The sequence below is a fragment of the Alexandromys fortis genome, unplaced genomic scaffold, assembly GCF_014885135.2.
Source record: "Alexandromys fortis isolate MF-2015 unplaced genomic scaffold, M_Fortis_MF-2015_v1.1 scaffold_7, whole genome shotgun sequence".
Taxonomy (NCBI): Eukaryota; Metazoa; Chordata; class Mammalia; order Rodentia; family Cricetidae; genus Alexandromys; species Alexandromys fortis.
The window spans coordinates 2,720,183-2,736,840 of NW_026067920.1; the positions used below are offsets into that span (position 1 = coordinate 2,720,183).

Sequence of the window (16,658 nt, forward strand, 5' to 3'; positions counted from 1 at the left end):
CCTACTGCCCTGCCACTACTCTCTGTTGTCTGGGCTCCTCTCATACCGCGCCCCTCCTCCCCAGCACAGCTCCTAAACAGTTCCTCCACCCTGCAAGGGAATGCTGACCAAGAGCTGACAGCTGATAAGGAGGAGGAAGGTCAAAAGGAGGCTGGCCCTTTCCCAGCAGGGCGGGCCCAGCCGGCTGATGACTCAGGTTGTCTGATTGGAGACCAGTGGCCTGGGCAGTGCCTCCTGAGGACTGAGACAGTCATTCAGTGCAGGTGAAGGACCTGGAGGCTCCCTAGCCACCCCCTCCTCCTTGGCAGCGTCTGCTCTCCAGGCAGGGTAAGTTCTAGAGGGTTCTGCTGGGTCTGCCCCGGGGTGGGGTGGGGGGGAGTCTACAATCTGCTCACCTATGAGAACAGGTAAGGGGGTGCTGGGGTGGCCAGCACTTGAACAGGTCAGGTCTGGTCTAGAGCAGCAGGGAGGACAGGTTCCAGGTGGCTGTGGTCAAGGAGAGGGACACTAGTGTCCTCCAGTCTGAAAAGTGTGTGGAACTGGGCCCTGTCAGGGCTGAAGTCAGGTCTGAGGTAGAGGGTGTGGTCTTCCCACACTACTCAGAGCCAGACTGGACCAGTGCCTCGTGGAGTAGCAAAGTCCCCGTGGTCTGGGCCACACGTGTTGGATGAGTGTCTTTGGGCAGCTCCACTCCTCTGAGCATCAGTCTCCTCATCTAGCCACTGAGGGTGTACTTCTGGGTGCCCAGAGCAGTGTCTGCATGTGGCCAGTGACCACTGTTGTTACTGTACCGTACCAGGCATGCTGTAGACAAGCAGGAGTCCTGCAGGGTCTGGGATCTGACGGCAGGATGCTGGCCGCCTTTTAATGTTTCCCACGTGCTGGACACCAGCACGAAAGGCCAGGGATCCCGTGCTGTTCTCCCAAACTCCCCCATTCTCAACCCAGCACAGGCCTCTCCTCCCCAGGGGCTAAAGTTGCTGCCAGCTACCAGCCCCCGGGAACAGTAGGGCTCTGACATCCTCCCATCCCCCTCCCCTTTCAGGCCAGGAATGAAAGGTAGTACTGCTGAGTGAGTCTGTTGGCCCTTGGATTTTAAGGCTGCACCGGCCTGGTGAGTGTCTGAACTTTGTACTGAAGCTCAGAAGGCCAGCTCAGGCCCTAGAGAAAGGGGTAGGCCTCCTGAGAATCTGTTTGTCCCTGGGTGCCATAAACCCAGGAATGTCTCCTTCTTGCCCCCCAGGGCGCCTTTGTAACCTGTGTGTGTATTTTAGTAGCAGCAGGGCCCCAGCAGAACTTTGTTCACGGTGAAGGGTGTGTCTCTGCCCTCCAGAAACCCAGCAGGGCTGAGGCTCACAATTCCACAAATTTGGAACAAGATGCCATTTCAAAAGCCTGCCTCATTTTCCCTGGTGCTTCAGGACTAGAGGAGAAGCACAAGAAGGTGTGGCCCAAAGTCCTGTGCAGGACACACCCCTGCTGTAGGAGGGCTGGGGTGTGACCTTCAGCAGGATCCCATCCCCTGTGCCCATCTCTGAGCCTCAGCCATTTGCCATCCAAATGTGTCTAGCCTTGTCCTCTGGTGGGAATTTAGAGACTTCAGTATTCAGAATGTGTCAGATGAAGGCAGGGTGAGAGTCCTGAACAGCCCTCTGTCCCCTTCTGTTGGTGCCTCGTGTCAGGGTAGTGCAGGGATGTTAGCGTTTCTACAGCTGTAATAAACACCAGGACCAAAAGCAGCTGGTGTGGGGAAGGCTTTCTTCAGCTTACAGTTTGTAGTCCATCATGCAGGGAAGCCAAGGCAGGGACCTGGAAGCCGAAACTGAAGCAGAGGCCATGGAGGAATGCTGCTTTATCCTTTGTTTCGAGACAGGCTCTCACCATGTAGCTCTGGCTGTCCTGGGACTCACTGTGTAGACCAGGTTGGCCCCAAACTCAGAGATCCACCTGCCTCTACCTCCTTAGTGCTGGGATTAAAGGTGTGCACCACCACTGCCCGGTATGCTTTTTCTTTCTTTAGACAGAATCTCACCATGTGCTCTAGCTGACCTGAAACTCATTATGTAGATCAGGTTGGCCTAAATTCACAGAGATACACCTGCCTCTGCCTCCCAAGGGCTGGGATTAAAATGTGTATGTCACCATGCTTAGCCAGTTTGCTTTCTTATATATCGTGGGACCACCTGCCAAAACCATCCACTTTAATCATTTATCAAGAAAATGGCCCACAGAGGAGTCTACAGGCCAATCTTATAGAGGCAGTTTCTCCATTGAGGTTCCTTCTTCCCAGCTGGCCCTAGCTTATGTTAGACAAACAAGTAACCAACACAAGGGGTTATCCACTCAGGAGCTAGTGCAGATGTTAATACAGCTGGAGGCCTCTCCACATTCAAAGCCCTGAATGTATTATTCTGTCCCAGACCACCCCCCCTTCAGTTTTTAATAAGATCCACCATGCACTTGTAACACATGGAATTATTTTTGTTTGTTTTGCCTCCATGTCTTGGAGTGTCCCCCTGTCCCCCTAATTGTGTCTCCACTGAGGTCCAGTCTTTGTTCTGTGCTGGTCAGTGTCTCCTGAGAACACCAGGGTGCCACGCCCATCTTCACGATGTCATCAGATGGTTTCACTCCAAAGTCCCCTGAACTCCCCTGTGACACCCTCTCTGCGGGCCCCATGCATCCTAGGAACCTGGTTTCTTTTCACACGCAGAGGAACGGAGTGTGCTCTAGTGCCCAGGTGGCATGTGGCTGCTCCTGCCTCGCTTCCTGCCCGATGTGTCTCCAGAGCATACTTCGTGGGCATGCAGGGAAAGTCCTGGCTTTTTATCATTGCACTTGCTATGCAGTGTGGGAGGGAGTGTGACTTATCTGACACCAGGCTATTTCCAAGGTGCTGGGTGTTGTAAACAGCTGGGTTGGTTGGCACCTGTCCCCACACCGGAGGCAGCAATCTGAACAGGAGAATCCAGGAATGAGACTGCTGGTCAAAGGTGACTGCAATTGTGATTGCAAGTCTTGGTGACCTAGTGGTGCTCTGATTTGGGCTACCTGCCAAGGATGTGGTGACGGATGTCAGTGCTGCTGATCTAACCTTGGCAGTGAAAAAGGGGGGCCTTGTCAGGGGCCAGTCAACATCTTGTCAAGTTTTAAGGTAATAGATAGGAATGGGGGAAGTCAGCCCTCTTTGGACTACCGTTGCTCAAATGTAGGTGTCTGGTGAGGTTGGTTACCAGCTGTTTCTTGTCCCCACTGTTGTCCCCTCGGGGGTAAAGGAGGACTGGGACCACCACTGCAGATGTGTCTCACCACGGCGGCGTGTGCTTGCCTCCACCTCCCTCCTCTGTCAGGTCCACTTAGGACTCGTCCACCTTGAGTATCATGCTGCCCAGCACTCTACACCCATGCATCCTCCAAGACCCGCTCAAGAATCACCCAACTGAGTTCTAAAAGTCTTCCCTGACTGCAGAGCAGAGTGAATGCCCACCCCCACGTGTCCCCCTACCCCCCACGTGTCCCCCTACCCCCCACGTGTCCCCCTACCCCGTTCCACATAAACAGGATTTGCCTGGGTTTGTGGGATTGGGTGATGGGGTCCCAGGACCCTGATGTTGGTTCTGACCCTGGCCCCTTGCTTTGCTGGTCATGAGTCTGTATGATAGGATTGCTCTGGTCCCCTCTAAACTGTCCTGGGGAGGTCACCATGTATGGTACACTTAGGGAGTAATTGTCAGGTTTCTTGCAGTCGGGGTAGGAGAGTAACATGTTTGTGAAATGCACTGGGTGGCCTATGTCGAGTCCCCTCCCCACTGCCCCGTTTACCTTCTGTCTGTGGTAGTTTAAATGTATTTGGCCCACAGAAGCTCATAGGGAGTGGAGAAGGCTGGGCGACACACACCTTTAATCCAGACCTTGAGGCTGGAGGGCACACCTTTAATCTTGGCCACACCTTCTATTGGAAGTGTGTCACTGTAGGGTTGGGCTTTGAGGTCTTTTTCTTCCCTCAGTGTGACAGTCAACTTTCTGATGTCTGCCAGAAGCAGCACTCTCGGCTCCAGCACCAAGTCTGCCTCCACACTGCCATGCTCCCCTTCATAATCGCAATGGGCTGAGCCTCTGAACTGTGAACAAGTCACTCTCAATTAAATGTTTTCTTTAAAAGAGTTGCTGTGGCCAATGGCATTTCTTCGCAGCAATAGTAACCCCAAGACACGGTCTCAATAACTTTTCTATTGCTGTTAAAAGACATCATGACCAAGGCAAATTCCAAATGAAAGCATTTAACTGGGACTTGCGTCCAGTATCAGAGGATAAATCAGTGACAATCACGGCAGGGAACCTGGGGGCAAAGAGGCAGGCATGGCACTCGAGCAGTAGCTGAGAGCTTATGTACTGATCCAGGGCAGGGGCAGCTTGACACAGGCCTTGGTGTGGGCTTTTGAAACCTAAAAGTCCCCCCACCCGCGACACACCTCCTCCAAGGCCACACACCTCCTAATCCTGCCTAAACAGTCCACCCACTAGGAACCAAACATTCAAATATATACTTGTGGTCAGGCAGTGGTGGTACACACCTTTAAACCCAGCACTTGGTAGACAGAGGTAGGCAGATCTCTGAATTGGAGGCCAGTCTGGACTTCAGGGTGAGTTCCAGGGCAGCCAGGCCACACAGAGAAACCCTGTCTCCAAAAAACAAACAAACAAACAAACAAACAAAAACAGAACAAAAAATCAAATATATAAGCCTACGGAAACCATTCTCATTCAAAGCACCACGCTTAGCTAGATTTAGGGCCATTATCTTATACCTTGTGTATTAGTCGGGGTTCTCAAGAGGAACAGAACGGACAGAATGAACATAAATTTTGTCAACATATAAAGAGAATTTACTAGAATGGTTTACCATCTGTAGTTCAGCTACTTCAACAATGTCTGGAGGTAGTTTTTCAGTCCACGAGGCTGGATGTCTCAAGTGGTTTTCAGGATGTGCTGGACTCCTAAAGGCTTCAAATCCAGCGAGGGGACGGGCTTGCCAGAGTGGGCAAGAGCAGGCGAAGAGGACAAGCTTCCTTCTTCCACGGCCTTTACAGAGGCTGCCAGCAGAAGTGTGGCGCACATGAAAGGTGGGTCTTCCCAGGTTAAAAATAATTTTTTTTTTAAGAAAAAGAAAAATCCTTCACAGGTGTGCTCAGCCACCTGGGTTTTAGCTCATTGCGGCTGTGGCGAGCTGACAGCCAAGAACAGATATCACGCGTTGAGCTGTCCTCTACCTGCTGCCTCATTTTCTTGCTCAAATTGTTCTAGCTGCATCCACTGGGACCTTTTCAGTGAGTACCCGTGTCCTCTTGGCTTAGTCATATCACAGTGGGCACCTGTTGAGCCACCAATAATTCATTCACCCATCTATCTGTCTGTCTGTCTGTCTATTGGTCTGCCTGCCTTCTGGCCTATCTGCTTACCTACCTATACGTGGTTCATTCATCAGTCCATCAGTCCACCAATTGTATTCTCTTGCCTCTTGGCACCTCCAGCCACTCCATGACCATATGGAAATGCATTCAGTCACATTTCCATAGCCCCAGCTGTCTGGGCACCCCACCTCCAGGCCATTTCCACCCATCTACAGCCAAGATTTAGTCACTGGCCTATTGCCCGCCCTGTCCCAGTGCTGGGAGAGGAGCTATTTTATTTGTCTGGCCCTGATAACTATCATTGCCACTTGACCGTGAACTCTTGTGGGTGGCTCGGCCACATCTCTGATGCTCAGCACTGGTCCGTCTCTACTCTTACCCTGCTGAACTATCATGAGAGTAGAGATAACGGCTTCCTTTGTGCCCCCGCTTCTTCATACCTAGCAGGTGCTGAGCCAGGCAGACCTGGAAGCTGAATTTGAGGTAGCTATCCAGAGGACTCATCTGAGCTGTCAACTCCAGAACCTGCTCTTCCTCAGTCACCTCTGAGGAGAGTTGTGTATGGGGGTGAGCAGTGGGAGATAAGTGTCTGTCTCCAGGTTGTCTTTTGTGTACAAATAGTATGAATAGAGGCAAAGGGCAAGCCCCTTTCTTTAGCCGACGAGAAGAGACCCCACAGTACACACCTGGCTTGGCATCAAAGCAGTGATCCCTCTGGTCACTCCTCCATTACATCACTTGGGAAACATCACAGCTGGGCTCCGGGGTTGTGAAGGGTGCAGGTGTGACTGTCTCCTTGGGGCTTCCTGCTCAGAGCAGGCAGGGAGGGCTTGCCTGCGGATGCCCCTCTGTCTCTCCAGGGCCATACATGATGTTCCACAGGAGGCGGGAGGGAAATATAGGAGCCAAGCCTGATTCCAGGCTCCAGGTAAGCAGTCCCCTCGCACTTAGCTGGCACAAGAGCAGGACAAAGGAGGACTGGGTACATGCAGTTTGCTTGGTTGGAGAGATCAGAGAGGGGGCCTTTGGCATCCACAGCTGATGTTGAGCTTGTAGCTGACGCAAAGGTAGCTTGGGGTGTGTGGTGTGGCAGGCACACCGACAGCACTTGAAGTTTGGCTAGGAGTGAAGAAATGGAAAGCGGCTGAGAGAGCAAGTGGGTCTGTGTGTGCCTCCGTAACAACCGAAGTGGCCTCGGAGCCGTTGCCCCCATTTTAAGCCTGTGGCTGATGTTGGGGGGCAGGGCTGCAGAAATCCCAGCTTCAAGTCCTCCTGCCCACCTTAGAGAGCAGTAATACAGCCTGGGGACCTCAGTTTCTGGAAAGAAGTCTTAGCTGATATAATTTTGTTTCTCACAGAGGTGCATGGGAAGTGTGTGCTTAGACTGGTTGATGTTTGCAGGACACTGCGGAGACACAAACTGGTTTCAGGGCTAGGCAGCTTTGACACAGGGAGAATCAGGCTAGGGTGCATCCCCAAGGCTGTACCCGTATGTAGACAGAACTGATCTCTAAGAATTAGCCTGGAAATGAAAATATATTGAAGTCCCTCTTTCCTGTGCAAGGGGCTGAGGGTGACTCTCTACACAAGCCTCAGTTTCCCCTTGTGCAATCCTGAAGGATGTCAACTACTGCCTTGTCACCCAAAAGTCTTCATTTAGAACCACGAGAAAACAGATGGTTTACTGTCCTCTGTGTGATTGCGTCCACCCCTCACAGAGTAGAGAAAGTTTGCATTCCTGTATTCTACACAAGTCAGCTGCTCACACCATCTCTTAGCCCCATCTCATGTCCTAACAGAGATTCCCCGCACTGAGGCTTTGCATGCCCAGTCTGTCACAGGGGCCTAAGTGAGCCACTGGTATTCAGGCCAGCATGACCCTATCTGCCTCGAGGCCTCATCAGAGCAGTCCACAGACCACACTCATAGGCCAGACCTGGTCCCCTGCTGTGAAAAGTGGTGGTGGAGGATGGTCATGCCTATCCTTGGCTACTTCTCAATGCCCCATTATAATGGCAGAATTATAACAGACCCGATGGTCAGCAAAGCTAAACACATTTCTTCTCTGGGCCTGAAAGTATGCTTGTCTTCATGTTCTTTAACGATCTTTAAGGCTCTGCTGGAGGCCTCTGCTCTACTGAGCTCAACATTTTTATAGTCCGTTACAGATTAACCTCAGGGCAGGGCGGCTAGCCTCTCCTAGCTGTTTGTGTTAGGGAGTGGGTTGCTTCCAGAGGCTTAGTCCTCTGGGATATACTTGGGCTTAAGTGGTTTTCAGAGCTCACCTGTCCCCTTGGAGACCCCTCACAATAATACATCTTTGCCTAGTTTCCCTCCAGAGTTTGGCTTAGAATCTTCCACTTCCAGGAAGTCCTGCTCCTGTTGTCTGCCTTACCTGCCCTCCAAGTCAGTCCTGGCATCCTGGTGTCAGAGTTGATACAGTGGGCCACCATGGTTTTGGGGCTTCAAGCCATAGCTGGATCCTGGTGGGCAGATGTGGACTCTCTCATTGGTAGAGCCTGGAGCAGAAGAACCTTGCAATGGCACACTTGTCTCCAAAGAAGCCTTTGAGTGTGCCACACAAGGGGACACTACGCAGAGGGGGTGGAATTAGAGCCTCAGAGTATGTTTGGGGAGAACAAGGACGCTAGGTGAGAGGGCCAGGAACTTTCCTTTGTCCCCACTGTGGTTTAATGGCACCATGGCCTCTCCGGGATGGCTCTTTCGCCTGTCTTAGATGCATCCTGCTCTTTCATTTAATAGTCACAGGACAATCCAAAATAGTAGCTGTGCCCATGACTTCATTAAATGTGTGCCTCATTGGTCTGGGTGGGCAGGGAGAGCCTGCCTCAGAAGGCGAGCTTCTGTCAGCGAGACCTCCCTGAGGAGGATAACATACCTTCCATGTAGCTCCATCTGTGACTTCCCCTCCTGGGGCAGGTGAGGAAATGAGAAGAGCTGGGACAAGAGGTGGGGCGGGGTGAGGAGCAACTGGCCACGGGTCACTCTCACACCTAATGCATCTCAGTAGCGCCGAGGAAGTTATGTGATGAAGAGGGACAAGAGAAGTGGGGCCGCTGCTGTTTGGTTTGGCATTTAAAGCATGCGCCTGGGATGCTCTGGAGACCTCATCTCTCAGGGTAGGGCCTGATTCTTGGGGTTCCTAGGAATAGGGCCTGCTGCCTCTGTCTAGACATAGACACCAAAGAGTGAGGGGGTAAGGGAGAAAAGACCCTGGTTCCAGTGCTTGCCTACGTTGAAGAACCCTGGGAAAGATACCTCTCTATTTGATATCAAGCCTGTTGGGGTCACAGGGATGACAGTTGCACTGGGCTGTCACAAAGTCCCATGGCGTGATCTACCCAAGGGATCAGCATCATGGCAATGACAACTTGAACATGCTACAGCCATGTCATGGATCAGAACTGTGGGAGCCGAGTGCCCCCCCCAACTCGACTTTATGCAAAGGGGAAACTGAGGCTCAGGAAAGTGACAGGTTCTTCTGGAGGGATCTCAAGAGAGGCAGACTGGGGTTTGAGTGGCCCTCTGGAAGCCAGAGCTATGTGGTTCTGTTTTGTACCTCATAACTTCAGGATGGCCTTACTGAAGAGCCCTGGATCAGAAAGATGGTTCCCATACTGGATGGCCCCGGAGTGCCCTGCACACACTGGGGGAGTCTCTCAGAAAATCCCCCTGGTCTTGGGCCAAGAGAGCAGCTTCTGAGACAAACAGGATACTGGTTTGGGCGCAGTGGGGACAATAGCCGGGAGAGGAAATACTTCCAGACCCATGTATGGGTGTGGGCTTGCAGGGACCTCTACTGACACAGCTTTCAGAAAAACAGGCCTGGTGGGGAGGCTAGCATCCCATGGTCTGTGTTCTCTGGAGAGAGATGTGAAGCACAGTGTACCTACATCCTCAGAATCCCCCACAAATGGAGACAGGCAGGGGGGAGAGATACCCACAGTACCTAGCCAGTGTGGCGGGCAGACCAGCCCCATCTTTCAGGGTGGGCTCTGCATGGGCCTGAGGTCATGGGGAAGTTCTCAGGTCAGGCTACAGCCTGTGAGAAAGGGAAAGTGTCTATCCGCTGAGGCCAGTTCCAAGGCTGTAGTACCTGCAAGCTGAAAAGGAGGCTGACCTGTTCCAGAATGGACCCCTTGGAATCAGAGGGCTGAGATGGTGCCAAGGGCAGAGTGAGAAGCAGCCCATGTGTATTCCGTGCAATATGCATGCACATATATGTGCGAGGTCTGTGTACCCACACATGTCTCTGAGGCCACCCACATATCTGCATGCATGTGTACGCACGTGTGTAACAGGGAAAAGGGAACAGAGAGCTGGACTGGGGTTAGCAGGGCCTTAGGGCCGGCTTCCGGTGGACTTCCCCAATCTCAGCACTGAGGGTGTCCCCAGCCTTCACCACAGAGCACAGGGCTGGCAGTGAGCAGGCAGTGACAGGGCCTGGCTCTGGTCCACAAGGAGCTAATGATCAACCGGTCAGTGGAGAGCTTGAAGTACTCAGCCCGCCTTGGGTCTCCAGGCCCCTAGGCTCAGGGAGGAAGCAGGGCAGGAAACAGGGGGGCGGTGGCAGTACTGATCAGTCAGCCAGCCGGCTGTGGGCGGCCCCTGCCTGTCCAGGCCAGCTGGAGACAGACAGCCTGTGGGCCGGCCAGTCAGCACGGAGCTGAGCCAGAAGTGGCCACCTGGCACCTGCGTCCCTGGGCCTGGAAGGCGGTTCTCTGAGGAACCGAGTGCAGGTAAGGGGGGCTCCGGAAAGGGGCATGGATTTTGTGAGTTGGCTGTGATTGGTAGAGCCAGGCTTTGCCACAACTGTATCTAAGAATAGTATTCAACCTTCCTCTTTCTTCTGGCTTGTTTAGGGTTGGGCTATGCCAGAACCCTGCCAGGGAGCTGTTAGAGACTGGCATTCAGCACCCCAGGGTTCTTCTGCTAGACTGTCAAGATTGCTCAGATGAGACCAACAGCTAATTGTGACCTGGCCCTTGCGAATGCGTCCTTAAGGTCTGGAAAAGACATAGGATTCAAAAGCCAGTGGGCTCCAGTATTGAACTCTAGTTTTTGTTCATTGCAGCCCATGACAAGAACGCCCAAGCGTGGAGCTTGTGGCGCCCCTGTGTCTGTGACCGGGCCACTGTGCGGTCACTCTGGGTCTCTATGTTAACCAATGAAATACATATCTTGGCTAGGGTTACTGACTACTGTCTCTGAAGACCTCAGCGGGAGCAGCCTGTTTTAGGACTCTAGGACTCCAGGGCTCCAGGACCTGTGCTCGGGGTGAGGGACCAGACTCCCGCCACCTGACTTACAGTCCCCTGCTTTTGGGACCGTGGCTGGGCCAAACCTTGTGCTCCACATCTGTGGCATGGGTGGAGTGAGGGTCATCCTCCTGGCTGAGGTAAAGGTGAAGCCTGAGGAGGGTGCTGAAAGGTGCCACCTTTACATGACCGTCACCAGGTTGCTGGTTTCACGGAACTTTTTGCAGCAGGCGGGATGCCAGTGTCTTAAGTGTGTGGAATCACAGATGCCACGATGTGGGTGTGTGAAGCCCATTTCCCAGGAGAGAAACCTTCAGGCTGTCACCGTGTTTATGGCTGCCATAACAGACTGTGACAGAAATTGTTCTCTTATGGTTTGATTGCCAGGAGTCAGAAACAAAAAAGGGTACAGCCTCCAGAGCTCCCAAAGCAAGGTCCTTCCTGCTTCTTCCAGCCTCTGCTTGTGCCTGAGTGGCTCCTGCCTCTGTCATGTGCCCTCTTCGTCTGTGTGCCCTGGTCTTTGTAGACCCCAGGCACCAGGCAGAGGCTCACTCTAATCTGGCATGACCACCTAGTCTGTTGGGATTATTCTAATCCAACTTCCAACAGAACTGAGGGCAGCTTCATCTGAAACCACCTGTTTCCAACCAAGACCCCACCCTGTGGAGAACACTGCCACCTCCAGGCAAAGTCTCAACAGTCCTGCAAAGCCTAGGTTCAGGAAGTCCATTGATGGGTCTCCGGCCAGATCTTTTGAGACACAGGCAGGGCCAACCATAGAGGCTCCTCCGTCCAGCCTACAGTACTGATGCCGGCTGTAAGCCAGTGTGCTGTCTGCCTGCTTGATGTTCCTAACACCTTGAGTGGGTGTTTTCGTTCTCATTTTACGGGTTGGTAAACTGAGGCATAGAACATTCCCCCCACTGAGATTGGTCCTAGGTCTCTGTGTTCCAGCAGTAAACTAGGTGGGCGTTGGAGGTCAGAGCCTGCGGTGACGGACCTGGGGTCACCTCATGCTTCTGCCACCTGGGCAGAAGGCAAAGGCTGGAAGGAGACTCCGTACACCACTTTTGGTCACTTGAACCCAGCACGTGTACTTTTGAAGCTTCTGGACACCATCTGGGGCTGGGCTGGCTGGACTCCAGGTTGCTTCTCTTGCTGGAGCAGGCCAAGCAAGCCTGTGGAGGTCTGTGCAGGGAAGAGGTGGCTCCACATTTGCAGACAGGGCCCACGTCCTCTTTGGGGCTCTTAAGCCCCACTGTGATTGCAGTTTGGGGGCCTTCAATGAGTAGGTGGGAAGTTCCCTCAGTGGGAGTCCCATTTCTTCAGAAACACTTTAAGCCCAGCCCCAGGTCTGTGTGAGACCCCTAAGTGCCTCCCTGACCCAGGAATGGAAAGTTTAGTGGGCATCGGTCAGCTTCTGTAGAGACACTGGCCAGCCTGGAAGTAGGGACACCTGAAGGTCTAAGTGGCAGAGAGAGAAGACTAAGAACACTGGGGTGAAACATGATGAGTTGGGGGGGGCAGTGATTGGGAGCCACAGACCCTATAGACCAGGGCCTCACTCAAGAGACTGGATCAAATACTTGGTTGAGGGCCCTGATGTGTTACACCAGAGGGGATCAGAAGTCACCTACCCCTTGGGCATGTACCTATCCTCACAGACCTGGGCAAGAAAGACTGTGGGCCTCTGTGGTGGTAGGAACCAGGATGACAGTTTGGTAAAACAAGGCAGGGAAGGACACAAGTCCAGGCTCAGGCTGGACTTAGGTTGTGGAGGGGGTCAGGCTGATATGGTCAGTGCCTGAAGGATGGCCTGGAGTATCTCAGGCATGACCAGCTGGGACCATGCCTTAGGACAGGGGACAGGAGGGCACTTGGTCTGTAATTCTGTCCCTGTGTTGTGAACTGGGCCACGCCAGGATCCTGGGGCCTGAAGTTGTTTGTTTGTTTGTTTGTTTTCCTTTGTGATTGAATGTTGAGGTGAACAGGTGTCTGTAGGGATCCAAGGTCCTCTTGGTACCCTTGGTATGAGATATCTCTTTCCTATCTGCATATCTCAGATCTTAGCCTTCAGGCATAGTTGGAGAAAGAGAAGGATTTGTCTGCATGCCTTTCCATGAAAGGCAGGTGCTGGATGGGTAGGTCAGGGGCTCACTGAGGCCACTTCTCCTGGGGACTCAAGTCTCCTCCCTGTGAATCTCTCTCCCTTTCCAGCTGCCTACCCCCAAGGTTAGGCGACCCCCTGCAGCTGACACTCCCTGCTATGTGACAACCCAGCTGCTCACAGGCCTGGCACGAGACTGGCACAGGTTAGGGGGCAGCAACAGAATGGGGATCCTGCCACCCCTGATCTGTAGAAGGGGAGATGCCATGAGTTAGGCCAGGGCCAGTCCTCATGGTGCCAGCAGTGCCCACGGAGACTTGCATTGACTCCTCCCATTCCTGATTCGGCCATCTAGGGTTCTGTCACTCTGTGCCGAATCCCTGCTGGGGTCTCTGTGGGCAACTCTCAGGGAAAGTTCTCCCTCCCCCACAAGATGGCCAGCCTCCTGAAAGCTACAGGGAGCAGCAGGTAGAAGGCTCTTGGGCTCACAGTCAGTATCAGTGACTGGAGTTACAGATTCCTCCCCACCACTAGAAATGGGCATCACTTGGGTGGTGGTGGTACACACCTTTAATCCCAGCACTTGGGAGGCAGAGGTAGGTGGATCTCTGTGAGTTTGAGACCAATCAGGTCTACAAATTTAGCTCCAGGGCAGCTAGGACTATTACACAGAGTAACCCTGTCTCGAAACAAAAAAAAAAAAAAAAAGTTTGTGCACAGTTTCAGCCTCATTTGTAGAGTGGAAGTTCCATGTGCCTTGGCCCCAGGCAGTAGATGACTGGTGAGTAGGTGTGTGGCCTATGTCTCTAAACCTCCTAAAGCTAAGCCTGGCTGGCTGGCCCAGTTCCATGTGCTTGGGCAGTTCTTGGGGAGGGAGCAGGAACCAGGCCAGGTAGTCCTGATGTACCTAATGTACAATGAGTCTCATAAAGGTTCTGTTGCCCTATTTTGGGGGGAAGACCGGTCACAGCACCCCTGGCCTTTCTACTCCAGCCTCTCCTCTCCACTACACCCTGCACAAGCACACACACACACACACACACACACACACACACACACACACAAACAAACAAACAAAAACAAAACAGGCATGGCAGCAAACCCCTTAGTCCTGGGTAAAAGTTTGCTGGCACCTCTGCTTTCTGCATCGTAGGCCTGGGCTCCTGCCCATCCTAGTCCTGTGACCTATATCCTAGATCTGAAGGGAGCCCAGATGCCCCACTTCCCTGTCTACCTCTGCTGGAGGAGTTCCCCACCACAGATCAGTAGGCATGGGCCAATCGTGGTAGCACATGTGGGCTCTGGTCCCACTCTGCCAGCTGGGTTTCTGGGTCTGCATCTGGGTATCCCATGCCCAGTATGGGGTAAGAAAGGGTAAGGTCAGACTGTGGACTCAGTAAGAGGGTGTCCCCATGACTGTTCTATCTACAGAGATGAAAGCCTCCAACCCTCGGCAGATACTCTGTCCTGAAGTGAGAGAGGCCTGTAGGCTGGAGTGTTCTGAACGACATTCAGCCAACCTCTGCATAGGGCCCTTTGTCCTTTCTGAGGGTGTTGTGGCTAGCCCTGTCACAATTACCAAAGCTGAGAGTCTAGCCTGTGTTCCATAGCCCTGCCTGTGGCCCCTTCCATTCACTCACCTGCATCTGGTGCTCTGTGCCCTCTGATGGATGATAGAACCATTCAGGAACATGGCTGTCCCGTTACATTGTTCTTCTATCACTTCTGACACCAGGGAAGAGTGAGGCACAGTGACAGGTCATGGGGTCACCAGTAATACTGAGGTCATGGGGTCTGGAACCCCATAGCCTATAAAACTGAGATCCCTTCTCACCCCTTCCCTCCTTTCTCTCTCCTTCCCACCCCTCCCTCCCCTATTCTTCCTTCTTTCCCTCTTTGTCCATCTCTGAGCTGATTCTCTCACCCCTAGCTAGATGGGGTGTGTGGTCATCCCATTGAAAACCAGCATCCACAGGTGTTTGATGGAGGCCTGGGCTCATTCCTGTCCCCACAGCATCCTGTACATGTGTTGAGTCATCTACAAGGATATCTGAGCAGCTGTCAGGGACCTCCTGGAGAGCAAGAAGGGAGATACCCAGCACCCCTACCCACCCTGTCTTGTCAGATGAGGTGCCTTTGATTTGATGTCCTTGTTGGTGCCCAGCTCTGAGGAAGCCTAATTCAGCTGTCTGACTGAGCTGGGGAGGAACTTGTCAAGTGGAGCTCTGAAAAGTTGCTTGGGGGATTCACTAGGTGAAGGGTTTGGGTTCTCTGTCAGAAATATCAGCCTCTGCACAAAGGCCCCACCATTGTAAAAATGTGGCAGACATGAGGGTCTGAAGAGGTGGGTGAGATGGCCTGAGGTGTAGGAAGAGCATGCAGCAACTTACGGGTCTGGTCCCCAGATCAGGCTGTGGGGTCACCTGTGGCAAACAAAGCTCACTGCCAGATCTTGGAGGTGCTGGGCACCCTGTATTGACTGTCTTCTCTTGACCTGCCTCTAACCACAACATCCTGTCACTAAGAGACCTGTCATCTGACCACTGTCCTCTCTTCACAGAAGGCCAACAACATGTCCAGCTCTTAGCCTTGAGGCCACTGTGTGTCATGAGGAGCTCCAGAGAGGAGGAGGTGACTTCTGAGCTATTCACCATGGGACGGGGACCCGAGGAGCCTCCAAGGGGCTGTAGCCATGGGGACCAGATCCACGGTGTATGCGTGAGCATGCCCACTGGTCAAGAGAGAGCAGGGCCTGAGGAGGCTGAGGCAACAGTCAAAGGTGGTGAGTACAGCTGCTGAAGCCCATCTTATCCTCCTGTCCACTTGTCTACTGCATGTACTTCTGACTCCTTCATGCTGACAGAGCTGCGTGGGTACCCTGGTGCTACTCACTGGGCCCACTGGGTTTAGTAAAGAAGGCCAGGCTTCTGAGCTGGTTGCAGTGCAGCTAGGCCCAGTGAGTCCTTTGCTGAACAGGGGCCTCTCTAAGAGCCTCAGTGATAGCAAAGTTGCCCTGGAGCCAACTTGCTCATCTAGAGAATGTTCTAGAAATACCCATGATAGACTGACTAGTCTACGCAATGCTATCCTGCTTTGTCCTCATTGGCTCCCTGCATTACTCAGAGTGGAGTGCCCGCCCATAAGGCAAACCAAGGCTCAGGCTCTATAGTGACCAGGGCCAAACCAGGAATGAAGTCTTTTCCTGAGGCCTGGGTGGTGCCACCTGCTGTGTGGCTACCCAGACACAGCTGGGCACTACAATGAGGAAGCCAGAGGGGCCACATCCCAGGAGGACTCATTCTTATCATGGCTGTACACAAGGTACTGCTAGACTTGGGCCTCAGTTTCCCCCACGTGAAAAACTTGAGAGGCAACCTTAGCAACCCCATGGGCCCCATCACTGCTCTCCTTGGGCCCTGACAGAGAAGAGAGAGGAAGAGGACCGGCCCTCCCATTTCTCAAGCTTCCTCATGCTGTATGACTGTTACTTGCTCAGCTGTCTGGTCTTTGGCCTATAGAGCTAGCCAAATGCTACCTTCTAAGTCACTCCAGGTTGACACAAGAATGAATGACATACCAAGAGAAGGGAGCCCTAACCTCCCAGGCAGGCCTGGTGTGCGAAGGCTGGGCATCTGCCGATTGTAGACCTGCCATTTGGGCCTTCTGCCCCTGGGTGAGGAGGAGGAGGAGCCTGGTGGTCTGGTACTGACTCAAAAACAGGAAATGGTCCTCCCAGGAAGGGAGGGTTGGCTGGGCTGGGGCCTGGGGAACCCACAGCTTGCCATGGCTCTCCTTTTCCTGGGCAGGAAAGCAAAAGGGAACATGCAGATAAGCAGGGAAGTCCTGAGGGTCACCCCCAGG

The 16,658-nt window shown here is 53.1% G+C and overlaps 1 protein-coding gene across 6 annotated transcripts in view; it reads left to right on the plus strand.

The window, feature by feature from the left end:
• Positions 1-212: 212 nt before the first annotated feature.
• The window catches only part of Sh3tc1 (SH3 domain and tetratricopeptide repeats 1), a 42,679-nt gene continuing 26,233 nt past the window's right edge, over positions 213-16,658 (plus strand). For 2 of the 6 annotated variants that reach the window (XM_050141142.1, XM_050141143.1), the window contains exons 1-2: positions 9,884-10,171; positions 15,358-15,579. In XM_050141142.1, the coding sequence (XP_049997099.1) occupies positions 15,405-15,579 (175 nt within the window). In that variant the 5' untranslated portion in view covers positions 9,884-10,171; positions 15,358-15,404. Of the gene's footprint in view, positions 328-9,880; positions 10,172-15,357; positions 15,580-16,658 lie in introns of those variants that run through there. The other 4 variants (XM_050141138.1, XM_050141139.1, XM_050141137.1 and 1 more) reach the window with 4 other exon arrangements.